The following is a 16,008-nucleotide window of genomic DNA, read 5'->3' on the forward strand; positions in this document are numbered from 1 at the left end:
TGTGGATGCCCCATCCCTGGAAGTGTTCAAGACCAGGTTGGAGGGGCTGGATGGGCCTCTGAGAAACCTGGTCTAGTGAACAATGTCCCTGCCATGGCAGATGAGTTTGAACTAGATGATCTTTAAGGTCCCTTGCAACCCAGGCCATTCTGTAACATCCCACAACAATGCTTCTGGAGCTCAATTGCTTATCAAGGAGCTGTCAGATTAAGTTTTACTTTAAACTCTCCAAGCCACAAAAATTTTGAAATACTGTTACCAGGGATGCATCCTCTGGCCTTGCATCCATCCAGAATGATAATTTAGATCAGCAGAGAGAAAAAAAATTATTTTTATTTTTTCAGAAAATTAATACCAGCCAAGGGCATCTACTGTAAGAATGTCCACTGATCACAGATTCAGTCTAAAAAGTCATTAAACTTCTAAATACATTAATAGTCCATATTTTCTTTGTAAGAGAAGGCTGACTGAAGGCATTTTCACTACCTGAACATTTGTGGGAATTAGCTCCTAAGCTGTTCTGATAGAAAAGCTTTGAGGTAGGATGTTCTGCCTGAGAATGGCAGCAATTAGGCTTCAAGCAAGCAACACCCTCTACCACGTTATATAGTTGCATTATGTTTAAGTGTAGTTGCTATGTGTTCAGTATAAGATAGAGATTTGATAGAAAAAATATACATTTACATTAAATTAGTTTTAGCACTTTAAAGAGCAACTGCTATGTAATCTGTTGCATAGAAAGAACTGGAGGCAAGTAAGGTGTGAATTAAATTATTTTTTTGATAAATATTCCTAATTATGTTCAGTTTCTTATTACTGTTCTGTAGAGAAAGTCTTTTACATCTGTTTCAGAACTTTGGTGGCACACAGAGGATTGATGTTAAAAAGACAGATTTCAAATGAAATTTTAGCTCTAAAGGTGCAGGAAATTAATGTAATGAAATTTAAAGAAATTAATTTAATGTGAGATAGCTTTTGAAAGCCATGTGACAAATTTATCAGCAGCCTTTTCTGCCTAAATATCTAAGTGTCTGATCTTTTTTTCATCAGTTAAAAAACTGTCCTGGAGTCACTTGAACACATAGCACACCTCATCTGTAGTAAAAAATCATACATTCATCTGCATCTTATAATGTGCAACCAATTTCATGAGATACTAAGGGAGGGTGTAACATCTGCTCCTGCTGACGAATACTTGCTTCTTTGGATAGTCCCTCTCAATTCAGTTTCTTTTCTTGGAAGAGGGATGCTGCACAGGGCCTTTCATGCATTAATGTCAATCTAAGCCACAGCTCTATAATGTGTGGTTCCAAAATGGGAGAAGAGAAATTTAGGTTTATTATTATTATTATTGTTGTTATTACTTGAACTTTGGTCTGAAAAAGTCAGAGCGACATTTCATTTGAAATTATTTGAAATTATTTCAGAAATCTCCTGCCATTTCAGTGCTTCTGGGAGCTCAAAAGCCAGGGATTTTCATGCTTATATTTTTTATCAAAGAAGATCCTAGAGGACACAACTCCCTATCAGCAAACTAGACAAGTTGCTGATGTCTCAGAAGCCATGGAGGAAAGAACCATTTTTCCACCAAAAGCTATGTGAAAGACCTATGATCATGCGGCAAAGTGATTCTCTTAGCTAAAAAGAGGAGACTGTAATGCTGATGGAAAATTTCTCTTTAGCTATATTTTTGAGGGTTGACCTTTAGGCTGATAGTCTTTACCAAGAGACAGGTAGCTCATACTTCTTCAGGACTACTGAAACCTGCTCACTCAGGCTAGAAATATCTCAGGATGAGCAGCTGTTGCCTTGGAAGTGTCCAGAAAAAATATAAATTATACTCCCCCACTTAAGAAATGCATATTTTTCCAGCAGCACTGTTTCTTTCTGAAGGCCATGCCTGTCTGTGCATCAAACATACTTTCATAGCACATGTAATTAGACCTTTGCTGTTATTACCAGGAAAGGTCACTGGGAAAAAAAGTCAGACATCTAGATGGATATTAGAAATATTCAAGTACCTGTAAGGAAAATAAAATGTGGGTGGACTCATTAAATCTTTAGAATTCAAGCCTGCTTCCAGCGATCCCATGATTCCTCATAGCTTGCCCAGTAGTTTAACTGTGGGGAAGGGGATATTGGAAAGAGTTTGCACTGTCCATTTCCTGTTTCTTCTGAGGTGTTTTGCTGATAGTACCTAAAGCTCTCCATCACTAGAGGCTCTGGATAAGCAATACATAGGAAAGATCTATGTGTTTTAATATGTAAAGGAGGTTCCAGTGGAAAGCATGGAAAAAAGGTAATGCAATCTCACTGCTGTTGTCAGATGGTGGAAAAATACAAGCTGTGTTGCTACAGTTAATAGAATGTCTTCAAGTGTCCCTGTAGCACTGTGGATAAATAGGTTGCATAATTAAAACATGTATTGTAATATTAATGAAATATAGAGTGAAGCTGGGGTGATTTTCACACTTTAAACACACTTAGTTTGCATTTTTCTGCTTTTGTGTCAGTGTTGGATGTAGAAGTTGTGTGTGAATATTGTCTTGGCATTCCAAATGCAGTTTCAGATATCCCACTTTGCATATAGCTAGCACAGTTTATCATGGACAGTAGCCAGGGTCAGCTACGGATTTACCCTGAGTACAGCTCATTGGGGGAAGAATGAATTGGGGAAGGGAATATGTATTGCTCTATTTAGACACACTGATATTGCTTTGTTTAATACTTGAACTATTGCTTCTATGTAGTTTGGGAGCTGACAGAGGTCAGATTTTGTGTTTGGAATGTAATTGATTTATTATTTTGCTATGGAGAGAATGATCATTCTTCTTGAAAGCTATTTGAAGTATTTCAAAGTTAAGAAAAAAAGAAATCTTAATACTGGCATTCCTAGATGGCTGCCTTCTTCTTCTTCCTCTTCTTCTTCTTCTTCTTCTTCTTCTTCTTCTTATTATTATTATTATTATTATTATTATTTAAAGTTTCAATTTGGTGAAACTAGTCAATGGCAAGACACTGTTTTGGCAGCATATTTTTAAATTCATTCTATGTTTACTTTAAAATGTATTCATAATTTCATTTGGGCAATGAAACTAAATGCAACTATTAATTTCATAATTCAATTGAGTCATTAAAAAATTTTGTTGGGGTTTTTTCCTCTAGAAAGAGTTATTCTGCCAACATCCTGTATTGTCTCAGTGGTATACCACTTTTCCTTACAAATTATGGACTGTTAGTAGTGCTTTACCACTACTAGTGATCAATAACAGTTGATCAACATGAGTTAGAATACACAGGTGTTTCTGTTAAGTATTGTTCCATGATATCTATGCCTATTCTGATACAGAAATACAGGCCAAAATATTTAAAATTCTGTGAATGTGCTGAAAAGGTTGAATTTTTGAAGTGTATCTGAGCCTGCAGTTGCTATAATGACAAAGCAAGAGAAGTAAAATCAGTTACACTGTACAGCATGTCCAAAACAATGGGGACAGTCTCCATGGAATAATGGGTCCGTGGTACAACTGCATCTTGATAATTCCATCTCTTTAATTGTTCAGATCTCCTGGTTTTCTGATGCATGAGGGAGTTTTCTGCTGGTCTGGTGGGGAAAAAAGCATCTGGAATCTCTGGTCAGAGGTTGGGCAGGGAAGCCTGGCACTGGGTGTCATCCTTTCACCGCGACACTTCACTGGCTCTCGCGTTGTCTTGCTGTGACACAGTGCTATGGCCATTCCTGGCATGACCTAAATGACCACAAATAGCCTTGTTAGAGGCAGTTTGTTGGCTGATCACAGCTCAGCCCAGCAAGTGTCTGGGCCATGTGGCATTGCAGAGGCCAAGAAGGCTCCCAGGGACTGTGCTGAGATTGCACGTGGCACAGGTCGGGCTGCAGCAGAGGGAGTCTAGAGCCACCTTGTGCTCAGAGAATTGGTTGAGAAGTCAGTTGTGAGTGATCCAAGTTTGAGTGTTGGGGCATTTCAGTTTCTGTCGCTTTTAATATATATCATCATTCCCAGCTTTGCATGTCCTGCTGACATTGAAGAGGAGCTCAGCATGACCTTGAGTAGTGTTCCAAACTTTTGTAGATGACTTATTCTGGAGTAGTCAGAATATCCTAGTGTGTCCTTTTGTGCTTGCCCTGCATTAGCTATAAATGCTGTCTGAATCATTCTGCAAAAATAAAAGAATTAATTAATTTAATTTAATTTGAAAGTTCAAAACCAAAATAATTTTCTTTCTGCCCTTAGCTTACTTTGAGCAATGAGTCATAGCAAGACTTGTATTTGTCTTAGTCATTCTAGCATACATCCATAGTAAAGCTGTCTGCTTCACTGGTTCAGATCAAAACCAGGCTATTATGGTGTTGTCATTTCTGCATACCATATAGCATGACATTCACATGTTGCTGCTAAAATGCAGCAGGAGACATGGCAGAAGCCAATAAAAGTAAAAGACTTTAAAGAAAGCTGTCTTTGTGAGCAGCTTGTCAAACTGCTTTGAACCCAATCAAAGTAATAATTCCAAATTTTTCAACCCAGGGTTAGCAGGGATAAGATGGATTGCATTGACTTGAGCTGTGGAGCTTTTTCATTGTTGAATGTTTGATTCTTTGTTGAAGGCTTAGTCCTGAAAATTTTTTGGGGGGAACCATGTTTGAATGAAAACCTTTGTGCTGTCCAGTAATAAAAAACAGAAATCATGTGGCCAAATGCTATATCCAGGATAAGCTGTTCACTTGGTCTTTCAAATATTTTCTTCTATTAATTCACATAAGGATGTCACTGGTGGCTTAAGCATTAAAGAAGCTTGACGCTGAAAGCTGCTGTCAGATGCCAGAGACACATGAAGTGAGAAAATAGCCCTTTCTGGGCAGCAAAGCCTTCCACTTGGTTTTGTCATGGGTCACAAAACAGTCATCTCTTGAGGTTATTAGAAACTCTCTGGTCTCATCTAAATATACTAAATCCCATTCATTTTTTACCTGAAGATGGAACCCAGTGACTTATTTATACTGGAGTATTCCAGTCCCGAGGAATTTTAAACATTCTGTTCCAACAGCATAGGTGTTTCCAGGGTTATCATAACAGGAAAACCATGTCATAGAACAATGAGAAAAATCTCTAGAGTTTTGCTAGTCATACAGGGAGAAAAAACATCCTTTTTGGGTGTCAAAGCAGCAGTCAGTTTGAAATTAAAGGTATAAGAAAGGCAGCATCTGAGAAGGAGGAATTTCCTCACCATCATACTGCACCAGATTGTGTGTAGCTGTACAAGTCCCTGAGGCTCTAGAGAAGAGTAGTTCTCCTATCCAAGTACATCTGGCCAATTGTGCAACAGGACAACAAATGTTCCTGTGCATCCCTTTCAGGAAACCAGCTGAAGCCCTGAAGCATGAGATTTGATTAGAATCATTGCTGGTGTGATGCACTGAACTGGCAGGAACATGTGCAGGGGAGTCTGGTCACCTGCTCTACTGGAGGGCCAGTCTGTAAAATGAAAGATCTTGGATTTATTAAAGAAAGAAGTTGTATTAAACCCTTTTGTTTAAAAAAAGATTCTTTATCTCACAAATGTTGTGAATGTTCTGCCTTTTGTTTAAGGCACTATTTGTCATTTTATTATCAGTATGTACCTTTTAATGATTCTGTATCAGATTTAGGATTTTATTTATTTTCCTTGTGTGCTTAAAAATATCTTTTCTTTATCTTGAAAACTCGTGGTGAGTTTATCATGAAAGCCACTGGACTTTAATTTCATTAACATCCATTTATATTTATATTTATATTTATATTTATATTTATATTTATATTTATATTTATATTTATATTTATATTTATATTTATATTTAATATACCCTGTGTTTGATAGTACAGATTAACTTTTTATCCCCTTTTACTCCTGTCTCTTGGTTTTGTAGTAAATGCCATGCATTTTTCATCTCCCAGGCAGTTTATATATATGGTTTTCCTGGATACTAAGCTTTTGATCTTTCTGGGCCTTTTGGTTATCTCTAGGATATGTCTATTTCAGTTAAAAATTTGCATCTACAGTGTGTGTTTTCCTGCGGGTTTGGGAAACACTATTTTTCAACAGTAAAATACTGTGTACATCAAAATAATACAGAAAGATGGAGAATGTGGACAAAGGACATGGAAAAAGTGGAGGCACTGAATCTCTTCTTTGCCACTTTGTCTTAACTTGTAATCCTAGATCCCTGAGAACAGTGGGGAAGTTTGGAGCAAGGCAAATGTACCTTCAGTAAAGGGGGATCAGGTTATAGAGCATTTAAAAGAATTGGGCGGACACAAGTCCATGGAGCCTGTTGGGATGCACCCAGGAAACTGGGTGATGAAGGAATTGGCTGATGTCATTGCAAGATCACTGCCAATAATCTTTGAAACATCTTGGAGATTGGAGGAGATTCCTGAAGCAATTAAGAAAATTATTTTTATTCCAATTTTCAAGAAAGACAAGAAGGAGGATTCAGAGAACTACAGTCTGGTCAGACCCACATATGATCTCCATCACAGAAGGTGACGGAGTCAATGATCCTGGAAATAATTTCTAAACTATGACAGACAAGAAGGTGATTGGAAGGAGGTGGCATGGGTTTATGAACAGCAAGTCATGCTTCCTCATAACATAACACCTTCCAAAAAAAAATACTGCTGTAAATTCTAATACTTTTGACTCATCGTTTCAACTTTGTTTCCTATTTCTTTATTTCCATCTTATGGGTCAGAATCTGATTTTTAGTTCTAGACTTAATTTGAGCCCTTATCACTGACCAGAAGTTCTCAAGAATGCTTTTCTCACAACAGCTCACTGTTGAGCTGTATAGTCTCTGTGCTCTTTTAATTTAGAAGTTTACTTTTGGGGTCAGTTTATAATCCATAAGGAATTTTAATATTGACATTATTTTTAAAAGATTCTGAAAAGTCTGTTGTAAATTCATCAAACCCACCGTTTGTGTCCTTATGGTTTGTTAGTAACATTTTTAATTAAATATCTTCATGCCTTCTCTTCATGATAAGTAATTAAACCTGAGAGAAGCTCTTTGCTCTCCTTCTACAGTCTTAGTGGCGATTTCACTATATGTGGTTGCATACCTGGAGTGTTGTGATGTTTGCCATTTGGACTATCAGAATTGCCTGGGTTTAATATTGTTCTTTCCCTGTTGTCTTTTGTCATTTTGTAGTATGAAGGAATTGCATGATTGAGGTTTTTCTCAGCATTTTGTATGCATTTCAGCTGACCTGTCTGAAATACTCTGTCTGGATATGTATCATTACACCAATACAACCTGAAATAAGCAAACAAAGAAATCAGTGTCAGGGGTATCAGCAATTACAGAGGAACTGAATTATAACTCCACCACTGTTGAGAGGGACATAGCTACTTCCCTGTCTGCATCCTGACAGGAATAGTGGCTTCTTCTCTAAGTGAAGCTTAAGGTGCTAAAGAAAAACCTGGGACCATTAGGATCTGCTGCCTCCAGATCTACTAAAAAAGATGATATTATAAAAGACTGACGTCACACCTTTGGGCAAAGAGATGGAAGGAGAGGCCACTTTTTGCATCATACAAATGGAACAAGAGTGGCAAAACATACCTGCCAGAGAGCTTAAGGGGAATGCAGTGTGAAGCACTGCTGCTGTTATACATCTGTTTCCTTAGGAGATTAAAAAAAAGATTGAGAAATAATTCAAAGCATTTTGGCCTGTTTAGATCTGCAGAGTTAAAAGTGCGAGAAGTTTTTGGTCCAGACGCTACTTTGAGGAATGATGGAGTTACATGTTCTAAATCTACAGAAGATCACAATGAGGATCCTTTAGTAGTGAAGTGTACACTGAAGGCACAAATAAAGAAGGAAGAAATAGCTAAGGGAGGGTAAGCCCTTGGGGATAAGGTCAAGGTCATTGTATATGAATGCAGTCTCCTTGCTGTGTGTCAAATGGGAGATCAGTACAATTTACTAGGGCTGGCCCTTCCTTCATTAGTATCAGGCACTAAAATGGGCATACTGCTGTCACAGGACATCATCATGAAGGGATGTTGTACAGGCTCCCAGTTTAGATCATAATGGTGTCTGCTCAGATTGGGCACTGTGAGACAAGTCTTTCCTTCGGAACTAAGGGAATTAATCTGCCCTGTTTTATTGAGTGCCAAGGTCAGAAGCAGATGGCTTTACTTGCAAGGGTATTTCAATATGCCTGTTTTCACAATGAAAACTTTGAAAAATGCTCGTAGTGTAAGTGTCCTGATTTTCAGTTTTTATTAGTAAAATGGTGCCTGAAAAAAATAAGAAGAAATGCAGCTGTATGCACAATATTTTCTTTTTGGTGTGCTTTGGTACTATTAATGCATATATTTATAAAGCTCTTAATTTTCATAAGAAAAAAATAATTCATATGTAATAAAAATTTATGACATATTTTAGATTTTCTTAGGATAATATTTGGCTCATTTTGCAACAAAGCAGTAGTAAATGGGGAGGGGAGGAGCAAGATGGTTTTGTTTGAAAATATATGGGTTAAAAAAAGTGGCCAGCTATATGCTTGACTGGTTACTGAAATGCTGGAAGAAATGTTACTAAGTGTGGAATTACATCATCTTTCCTCTATACACAGAAAAAGCCCAAGGAAATATCATTTGTCATAAGACCTACACTGCATAATCTAAAATGCCACTTAAATGCTGAGAGCAAAAGGATTAAAAAAAAACAACCAAACAAAAAGCACACAAAACTCTCAAGAGCCTGAAGAAAGTGGTGAACAATTCAAATTAAATCAGTTTTTTACTGAAATGAAACAAGGGTGAGGAGGAAAAAAATCTTCAGTTCATTTAATAATTACATTTTGAAGATTGTAGTGCACAGACAGAGAAGATCAAACACATTAATGAACCTTTTAGATTTTTGTTCCTTATGGCTACAAAAAGTTATGATTATTTATAAAATCTGACACTGGAATCATAAAAATATCGTCAGTGTCCTTCTTTGCCTGCACATCTGAATCTCATATCCTTGTCCAAGACTGCAAAAAAGAGCTTCGCATAGGGGACTCCCACAACATGGAGGAAGGGAGAGTAGCCTCAGCTCCCTCTGAAATTAAGGATCTCACATGATAACGTCTGTTGGCATCCCTGCAGTGGTTTCAGAGCTGAGGTGATGTGTGACATGTTTTTCTGGGAGCTCAGAACAGCCACAGACTCTGTGAGCCGGAAGCTGGATCTCAGACAACTCCTTGAGATGGCAAAAACAAAGCCTAGCTTAGCTGAGTAGAAGTAGGATTGATGGACTTTGTGCTAAGACTCACATTGTCCTGCTTTCCCTGATTCATAACACTGTGTATTGGACTTTCTGCAGACATAAAGAGAGAAAAAGATGGAACTTTCTCAAGGCTGGTTTAGACTAGAGGGAGGCAGCCACAGTGGCTGCATTTATCTCAAAGGAACAGGTGGGGTAATTCCTTCCAGTCTTTATTTTCAGATGTTGCATACTTTTCTGTGAGAGCCCAACGCAGATATTTAGTGAATCAGAACTGAATATGTGGCTTTAGAGTGAAAAAACAAATCAAGCCTCTCTATGGTTTCTTACCTAGGCTGAAAAAACCCAAAGCAATCAAACTTTGCCCAGACAGAGGTTTAGTTAATATTCCTATTGGATAGTTTATGTGAATTGCTCTTGTTATGAACTGTCTGCAGGCTGTTCTGGAGGAGAAGGTCAAGCATTTTCAAACCAGACAATACAGAGTTGAAACTGGACAGTGGTGCTCACTGGAGCTTCATGTGTTTCAGAACAATGAAATGGAACTCACAGAGTGAAACTGAGTTGTTTTACATTTTAAAGAAAAGGCAGATGTACGTATGAAGGCAAAATAAGTGAGCTCCAGTGTCAGTCAGACTGAGGCTGGAGCATGTGTATGTAGAGCACAGAACCTTTCTGGCCATCCATGGCATCAGCTCTTCAGAATATGCCCCTGGTGGACCTCACTGTTGGCTATTACTCAAATCCATAATAGTTTAGGACTTGCTAGCTGACGGGCTGTTTTTCTCCATGTGTGGACTTCACCGGTACTGGTGACTCATAAATCTGTAGTAGTTTGGGGCATGCTGGCTGAGGGGCTGTTTTTCCATGTTGTACTGTCCCCTTTGCATGCACTAGAGCTATTTCCAACCAGTACACTCTTGTTTTTTAAGGAAGGAAATTGGTGGCAGGCTGCTCAGAATTGTGCTGTAGCCCACTTGTATTTCTAATATTTCAGGGTCTTTTAACTCAAACTGCAAGGAATCGTTGAACTTCTGAGTTCACTTTCCAACCCCTGGCCTGAAATAGTTAATTCCCTAAACTACAGCTCATATTGCAAAGCTGATTTACAGGATTGTTGCTTTGAGAATGTGCTTTGAGCATGGAGAGACTTCTGCTTTTGTAAGAATTTTTGAGGTTTCACTGTTTTGTTGTTTCTTTTTTACGGCAGAGCAGTTAAGAGACGAGAATAGGTATCTTTTGTAGTGTTAACATTTTATATATGTATATATATATATATAAAATGAAACAGAGGGTTAGTGTCAGTAGTGAGCATTAGAAGGTGTGGAAGGTACAGTACTTTTCCACCCTCCCTAAGGTGTTTTACTGCTCTCTTGAAACAGGATGTAGAAAACCTTTAATTAACCAGTCAAAATATATGGAGTCTGATTACTAATCAAATGGTCATTTGGGGCTAAGTCCCAGTCCTGCTGAAGCCACTGGAAAAAAGGATGCAGAGAACCTTTCAGGACTGGGCCTCTCTTTCCAGAGAACTGGAAAGATGTATCTGAGATTCACCTGTGCAGGAAGTTGTAGCGTGACAAGACGAGGATGTCACCCTTCAGAAGGGCTGTCTTGGATGAAACTGCTCTGATGATAGCTTCCCCTCGTTCTTCCAGGTGTGTCTGCTCAGCTGACCAGCACTCGTCTCCGTCGGAACACCTCCGTGGGCACCCCGTTCTGGATGGCTCCAGAGGTCAGGTTTCAGAACATTTTGTCACTGGTACTCGAGTTGCTGTATCTCCATTTCTGCTCTTTGTCTTTCTTCCTGGTCCTTTCACCAAATGAAACAGCAATGTCCTTTTAAAAAGTGTTTTAAACCTTTCTGTTTTACATGTTTGCGAGAATTAAGTTAAAATTAGGTTTGTTTATAAAATTACAAGATTAAAGGCAGGGAGCAATAATCTGAAATGCTTACTAAAATGTTGAAGAATATAGAGTGCTACTATTGGTACTTTCCAGCCTTTCAAGCTCTGAAACTATAGATATCTCCCCATGGATGGAAGGAGCCCAGGGTGGTACTGTGACAAATTATAGCTTCGATTATTTTACTTCTGCAACTGGAAAGTTTTTGATACTATATATCGATACTTGCTTCAGCAAGAAATGGAAAAGGTTATTATGAATGAAGAAGATGCACTATGATTCTGTGGAGGTTTTTCCTGACTGAAATTGAAGCATGTGCAGATATATTTTAAGCTGAGACGGGAAAAATATTTCCTTATAAATAAGCTTATCTACTTAGAGTATTTGTGTGCACACAAACACATGCAAGTACATCTGTTTATAGCACATGAAACTAGTCTGTTTATACATATTTATTTTTATCAACACAGTCTGTTCATACACATAGGTCTAGCCATATAACTAATGGTATACATGTGGGTTTAGATCTGCAGCTAATGAGATAAAAATTCTAGATTCATCCAGCATTATGGATAAGCTGAAATGTATTTGAAAGTAAATACTTTGCTGTGATCTAATGAAGTAGTCCAGATCTGGAAATCTGGTCTGAAATTGATCTGGAAATTGGCTGATTTAGTTGAATAAGGACCCAGTAAGAGATAATAAATCCAGCTTCTGCTTTCCTGATTGTTTCAGTTCATAGAGAGAGCAGTATACTTACAATAATTACTTAGCAAGACTACTCCGTATAAAAAGTTGTAGAGTTCTTGTACTTCCTTTGTTATGGGATGCAATTTGTTCAGCTGAAAAAGCCATGGATTTGTACCCTTTCTCCAAATCCGAGAACATCTGGCTGGAGAATGTGGTGTTCATGGACACCTGCTTCCTCTAGTTGAAACATTTCTGGGGGTTTTGGCAATTGGATGGATGCTTTAGCTTTCCAAATGTGTGCATATCTGTTTATTTCACTGAGTAATCTGTAAGAGATTCCTCCAGATGTGGTTGTGCTCTTAAAAGTGGACATTTAATCATCCCTGTCTTTTTCTTCAACAGGTGATTGCCTGTGAGCAGCAGCTAGATAGCTCCTATGATGCTAGATGTGATGCATGGTCACTGGGTATTACTGCAATAGAGTTGGGAGATGGAGATCCACCCCTTGCTGATTTGCATCCCATGAGGGCACTCTTCAAAATACCAAGGTAATAGCTTGATGTCTTTGTTTGTTGATGGGTTAGACTGAACTTTTTCCTTAAAGTTTGGTTCCCAAAACTTTGCTTTCTTCTAACTTAGACCATGTAAGTTTGTGGACTTGCTTTATATTATTCGTACTAGGAGGTAGGTTTAAGATGCTTTGCCCAGTTGTATTTTCTGCAGACTCTGCTTTAACCATGTGGGCACATTGAGAAGTTCGGAGCTGACTGTAGCTACTTTTGAGAAAAAGTCATAGGGCCTTCTCCTGAGTGAGCTGCTGCCACATGAATGCAGGACTTGCTTGAGTCTTGTATATTCTGTTACAAAGAATGGCATATGATAGAAATACAGAGTCTGAATATGCCACTGTGGTGAACAGGTCCCATATTTGTCTTCAGGAGTTATCATCTATCCTTTGAAGTAAAGGTTGTTCCTCCACTCACATACATTTAGGCTTCAGCTTTTCATTGGCTTGTGCTGCTTCTGGCAGTTCCAGTGTTGCTGTCCTCGGGCAGTGCAAATAGCAACTTATTTTGTGTTTTTTTGCTTTGAAGCTGAAAATATAAGTACCCAAAGTGCCACTTACAGCATTTCAAAGAACATCAATCTCCAAGTCTGTAGGTAATGATCATATATAGTAGTAGTTTGTGGATTTCATCCTAAGAACTGGAGCAGTACCACAACACCTGAGCCCCAGATATCATATGTACATGCCTCGAGTCCTTTTCAGCCAAGACACCCAAATTAGTTTAAATTACCTTTAGGTTTAAGAAATCTTGGCTGACTTGACACTGAGGCAGAGTATCAATGCTCTTCCTACCTTTGCTTGCTATGGAAAAAGCAGTTGCAAAGTATTGTAGTCAGTCACTGCAGCTAGGACTTCAAAAAAGCTTCTGGCTTATACTCTTACAAGTGCTGGGCACCTTTCTGTCCTGGAGCGATATAAGATCAAGAGCCTTTCATTCTGTTTAGTAAAACCTGAGAGCAATAGAGTAAACATTAAGCAGCACTTGAAGAAAAGCAGTTATGGTTGATTGAAAAGAGACAGCAAGTCACCTTATCTATTGGCTGGTCATTCCTTTTGTCTTCATGGCCATACTCAGTGAAAATGGCATCTCTGAATGGAAGAAGACTGTCAAGACCATTTCAACTAAAATAACGCCTAGAGTAAACAGCTCTAACAATAGGAAAGAAAGCAGTATATCCATTTACAATAGATCTGTATTTAAACCTTCACTTCTGATTATCTTCTGATGAATGAGGAATAATAAATAAAGAAGCAATTCTTTTGGACACTTTGTTCAGCAAGTTGATGAATTCAGTCCTTCTGAGAAAACTTACAATAGAATTGCTTTTTAAAATTTCTCCTAAGAAAGTATATTGTTTCAGGCTTCAAAAAATGAACTTGCCATTACAAGTGAATAGTGATTAATGTGTTGTTAGTTTAATTTCTTTTTATTGATTTGATTGAAAAAATCACAGTGATTCTTAGCTACACTTGGTAGATTATCTTGATGCTATTTCTCCTTATTAGTTATGTAAAGTAGGAGAACCAATGAGGCATTGCATCATATACCCATGCTCCTTTTACCAGTGGAAATCAATATCTTTTTTCAGTGCCTTTCTAAAACTCATTACTCAGCCTGCCTTCACACATTGTTTTTGTCAAGTGAGTAGCTTATTAACTTATCACCACACTGACCTTTGCAGGAATCCTCCTCCAACGCTACAGCAGCCTGAACTGTGGTCACCTGAATTCAATGACTTCATTAACAAGTGAGTAACAACTGAGACCACTCTGGTTGAATATGGAACATGCGTAAATGTCATGTGTAAAATATCTTTAGTGGAAATCTGTTGCAACTAATACTCTCCCTTAAAAGGCTAGTTAGTAAATCCATTTGACTTCCAAGTGAGGCTCTGTATTTATACATGAAATAGCATTTCAACACCCTTGACATTTTTTAAGTTAGAGAGTCTTTAGTTTTAAAATGCAATAATTTCACTTTTTGGACCCATCAATTCTGTGAAGTCGTATCAGTTTTCAGTGCAGAGCTGTTTTGATTAAGACAGATATATTTATTATGGAGTCATGAATGAGCTCCAGACGAGCATTTCAAAATTTAACTGCAAACCCTCAATGATTGTATGTTTTTTTCTGCCAGCACAGGTGCTTGACTAAAGATTATGAAAAGCGTCCCACAGTATCTACTCTTTTGCAGCATGATTTTATTAAGCAAATTGAAGGAAAAGAAAACGTGCTACAAAGGCAACTCATGGAATTTATTGATGTTCATCAACAAATGGGAGTCACTGAAAAGGCAAGGTAAAAGTAGCTAAAGAGTAGACCAGTTGGGTCAGTTTTGATACTTTCACTGTTTCAAAATGACTAGCACTTAGAGAAAGATTCAACCCTTATAACTTTAGATGGCAAAAAAATGGAAAGTTTAATACTGTACTGCCAATGGAAAGAGAGAGGCATCATGATTCACATGTGGGATGAAACAATCTTTAGAAGTGCCTCCCCTTTTTTCTGTGACTCCAGATATAGTTTTAGACCCCAGCTTTTAGAAAGCTAAGGTTAGGTGAAATTAATGTATGGCATTTTCATACATTTGCATGGTCAGCTAATGTTTAGTTTATTCAAGTATGCTAAAAACAGCTAGTCAGGTTCCTGCAGGAATTGGATGTTTCTGACTGAAATAAGTGATAGTCCTAGCAGACCATGTTTTGCAAGCTTCAAATCTTATGTCTTCTTGAATGGAAACTTTTTTTCTTCCACTAGCATCTAAGTGATATCAATTCTGAACAAATCACTTAACACCTGATGGCTGTTATTTAAAATACTTAACAATGTCTTGGCTCCATTTTACAATTGAAAAAATTCCATGCAGTTCACTCATGTATCAGATGTGAAATGTCGTAGAAAAGTATTAAAGTACTGCTGGTGTGACTGCTCCTGCTTCAAGGAAAAGCACAATGCTTTTACCTTTTTTTTTAATGGAACGTGAAATTTAAAGACATTTTGGCATTATCATTTATGTGGAAAAAGCTTTTTAAAATCTGCCACACTTCCTTTCACACATTTAGAGTAACAATATATACAGCAGTCTTCAGTTCTAGTTCTGGAGAATTTTCTATTTATTCTATGCTTTGAAGATAATAGCAAAAATATATTTCTAAATAATTTTGATATTGAAGTTTTTTCAAATTTAACTGGATATGAGAGGACTAGTACTTTCTCTTTTCTGACATTGCAGTATAAAACTATGCATTTGGCTTACATTTAAGCTTCAGACTGGATTTATATGCTCTATATATTGCAGACTTGACATTTGCTTAATCCAGAAAGATTCTTGAGTTCAAATAAGCTTATCGGATGTCAGTGCTGAGCTCTAAACCAGCAACATAATCCAGACTTTAAATAGCATTTATTTAAAAAACACAGAGAAATGATATGTGGTAAAATAAGTCCAAACCACTAGGTTATATTAATTGAAATCTTGTTAACACTTGTGATATTAGTCCTTTTAAAGCCTAAATAATTTTGAAAAAAATCAAGCTTCCAGTCAATTAGATACTGTGGCTTTTTTTAGCCA

General features: G+C 37.6%; 2 protein-coding genes across 2 annotated transcripts in view; both read left to right on the top strand.

Annotated features, from left to right (window-relative positions):
- LOC311162371 (myosin-IIIa-like) overlaps positions 1–12,421 on the top strand; it is a gene marked incomplete at both ends in the record, with an annotated part of 39,077 nt that extends 26,656 nt beyond the window's left edge. Inside the window, 2 exons of the mRNA XM_084220686.1 lie at positions 10,933–11,009; positions 12,272–12,421. Of these exons, the coding sequence (XP_084076812.1) occupies positions 10,933–11,009; positions 12,272–12,421 (227 nt within the window). The remainder of the gene's footprint in view (positions 1–10,932; positions 11,010–12,271) is intronic.
- A 1,077-nt stretch (positions 12,422–13,498) lies between these two features.
- The window catches only part of LOC311156519 (myosin-IIIa-like), a gene marked incomplete at both ends in the record, with an annotated part of 65,624 nt that continues 63,114 nt past the window's right edge, over positions 13,499–16,008 (top strand). Inside the window, 2 exons of the mRNA XM_084210517.1 lie at positions 13,499–13,576; positions 14,575–14,735. Coding sequence (XP_084066643.1) covers positions 13,499–13,576; positions 14,575–14,735 — 239 coding nt within the window. The remainder of the gene's footprint in view (positions 13,577–14,574; positions 14,736–16,008) is intronic.

Source organism: Fringilla coelebs (assembly GCF_963513975.1).
Source record: "Fringilla coelebs genome assembly, chromosome: 1".
Classification (NCBI taxonomy): Eukaryota; Metazoa; Chordata; class Aves; order Passeriformes; family Fringillidae; genus Fringilla; species Fringilla coelebs.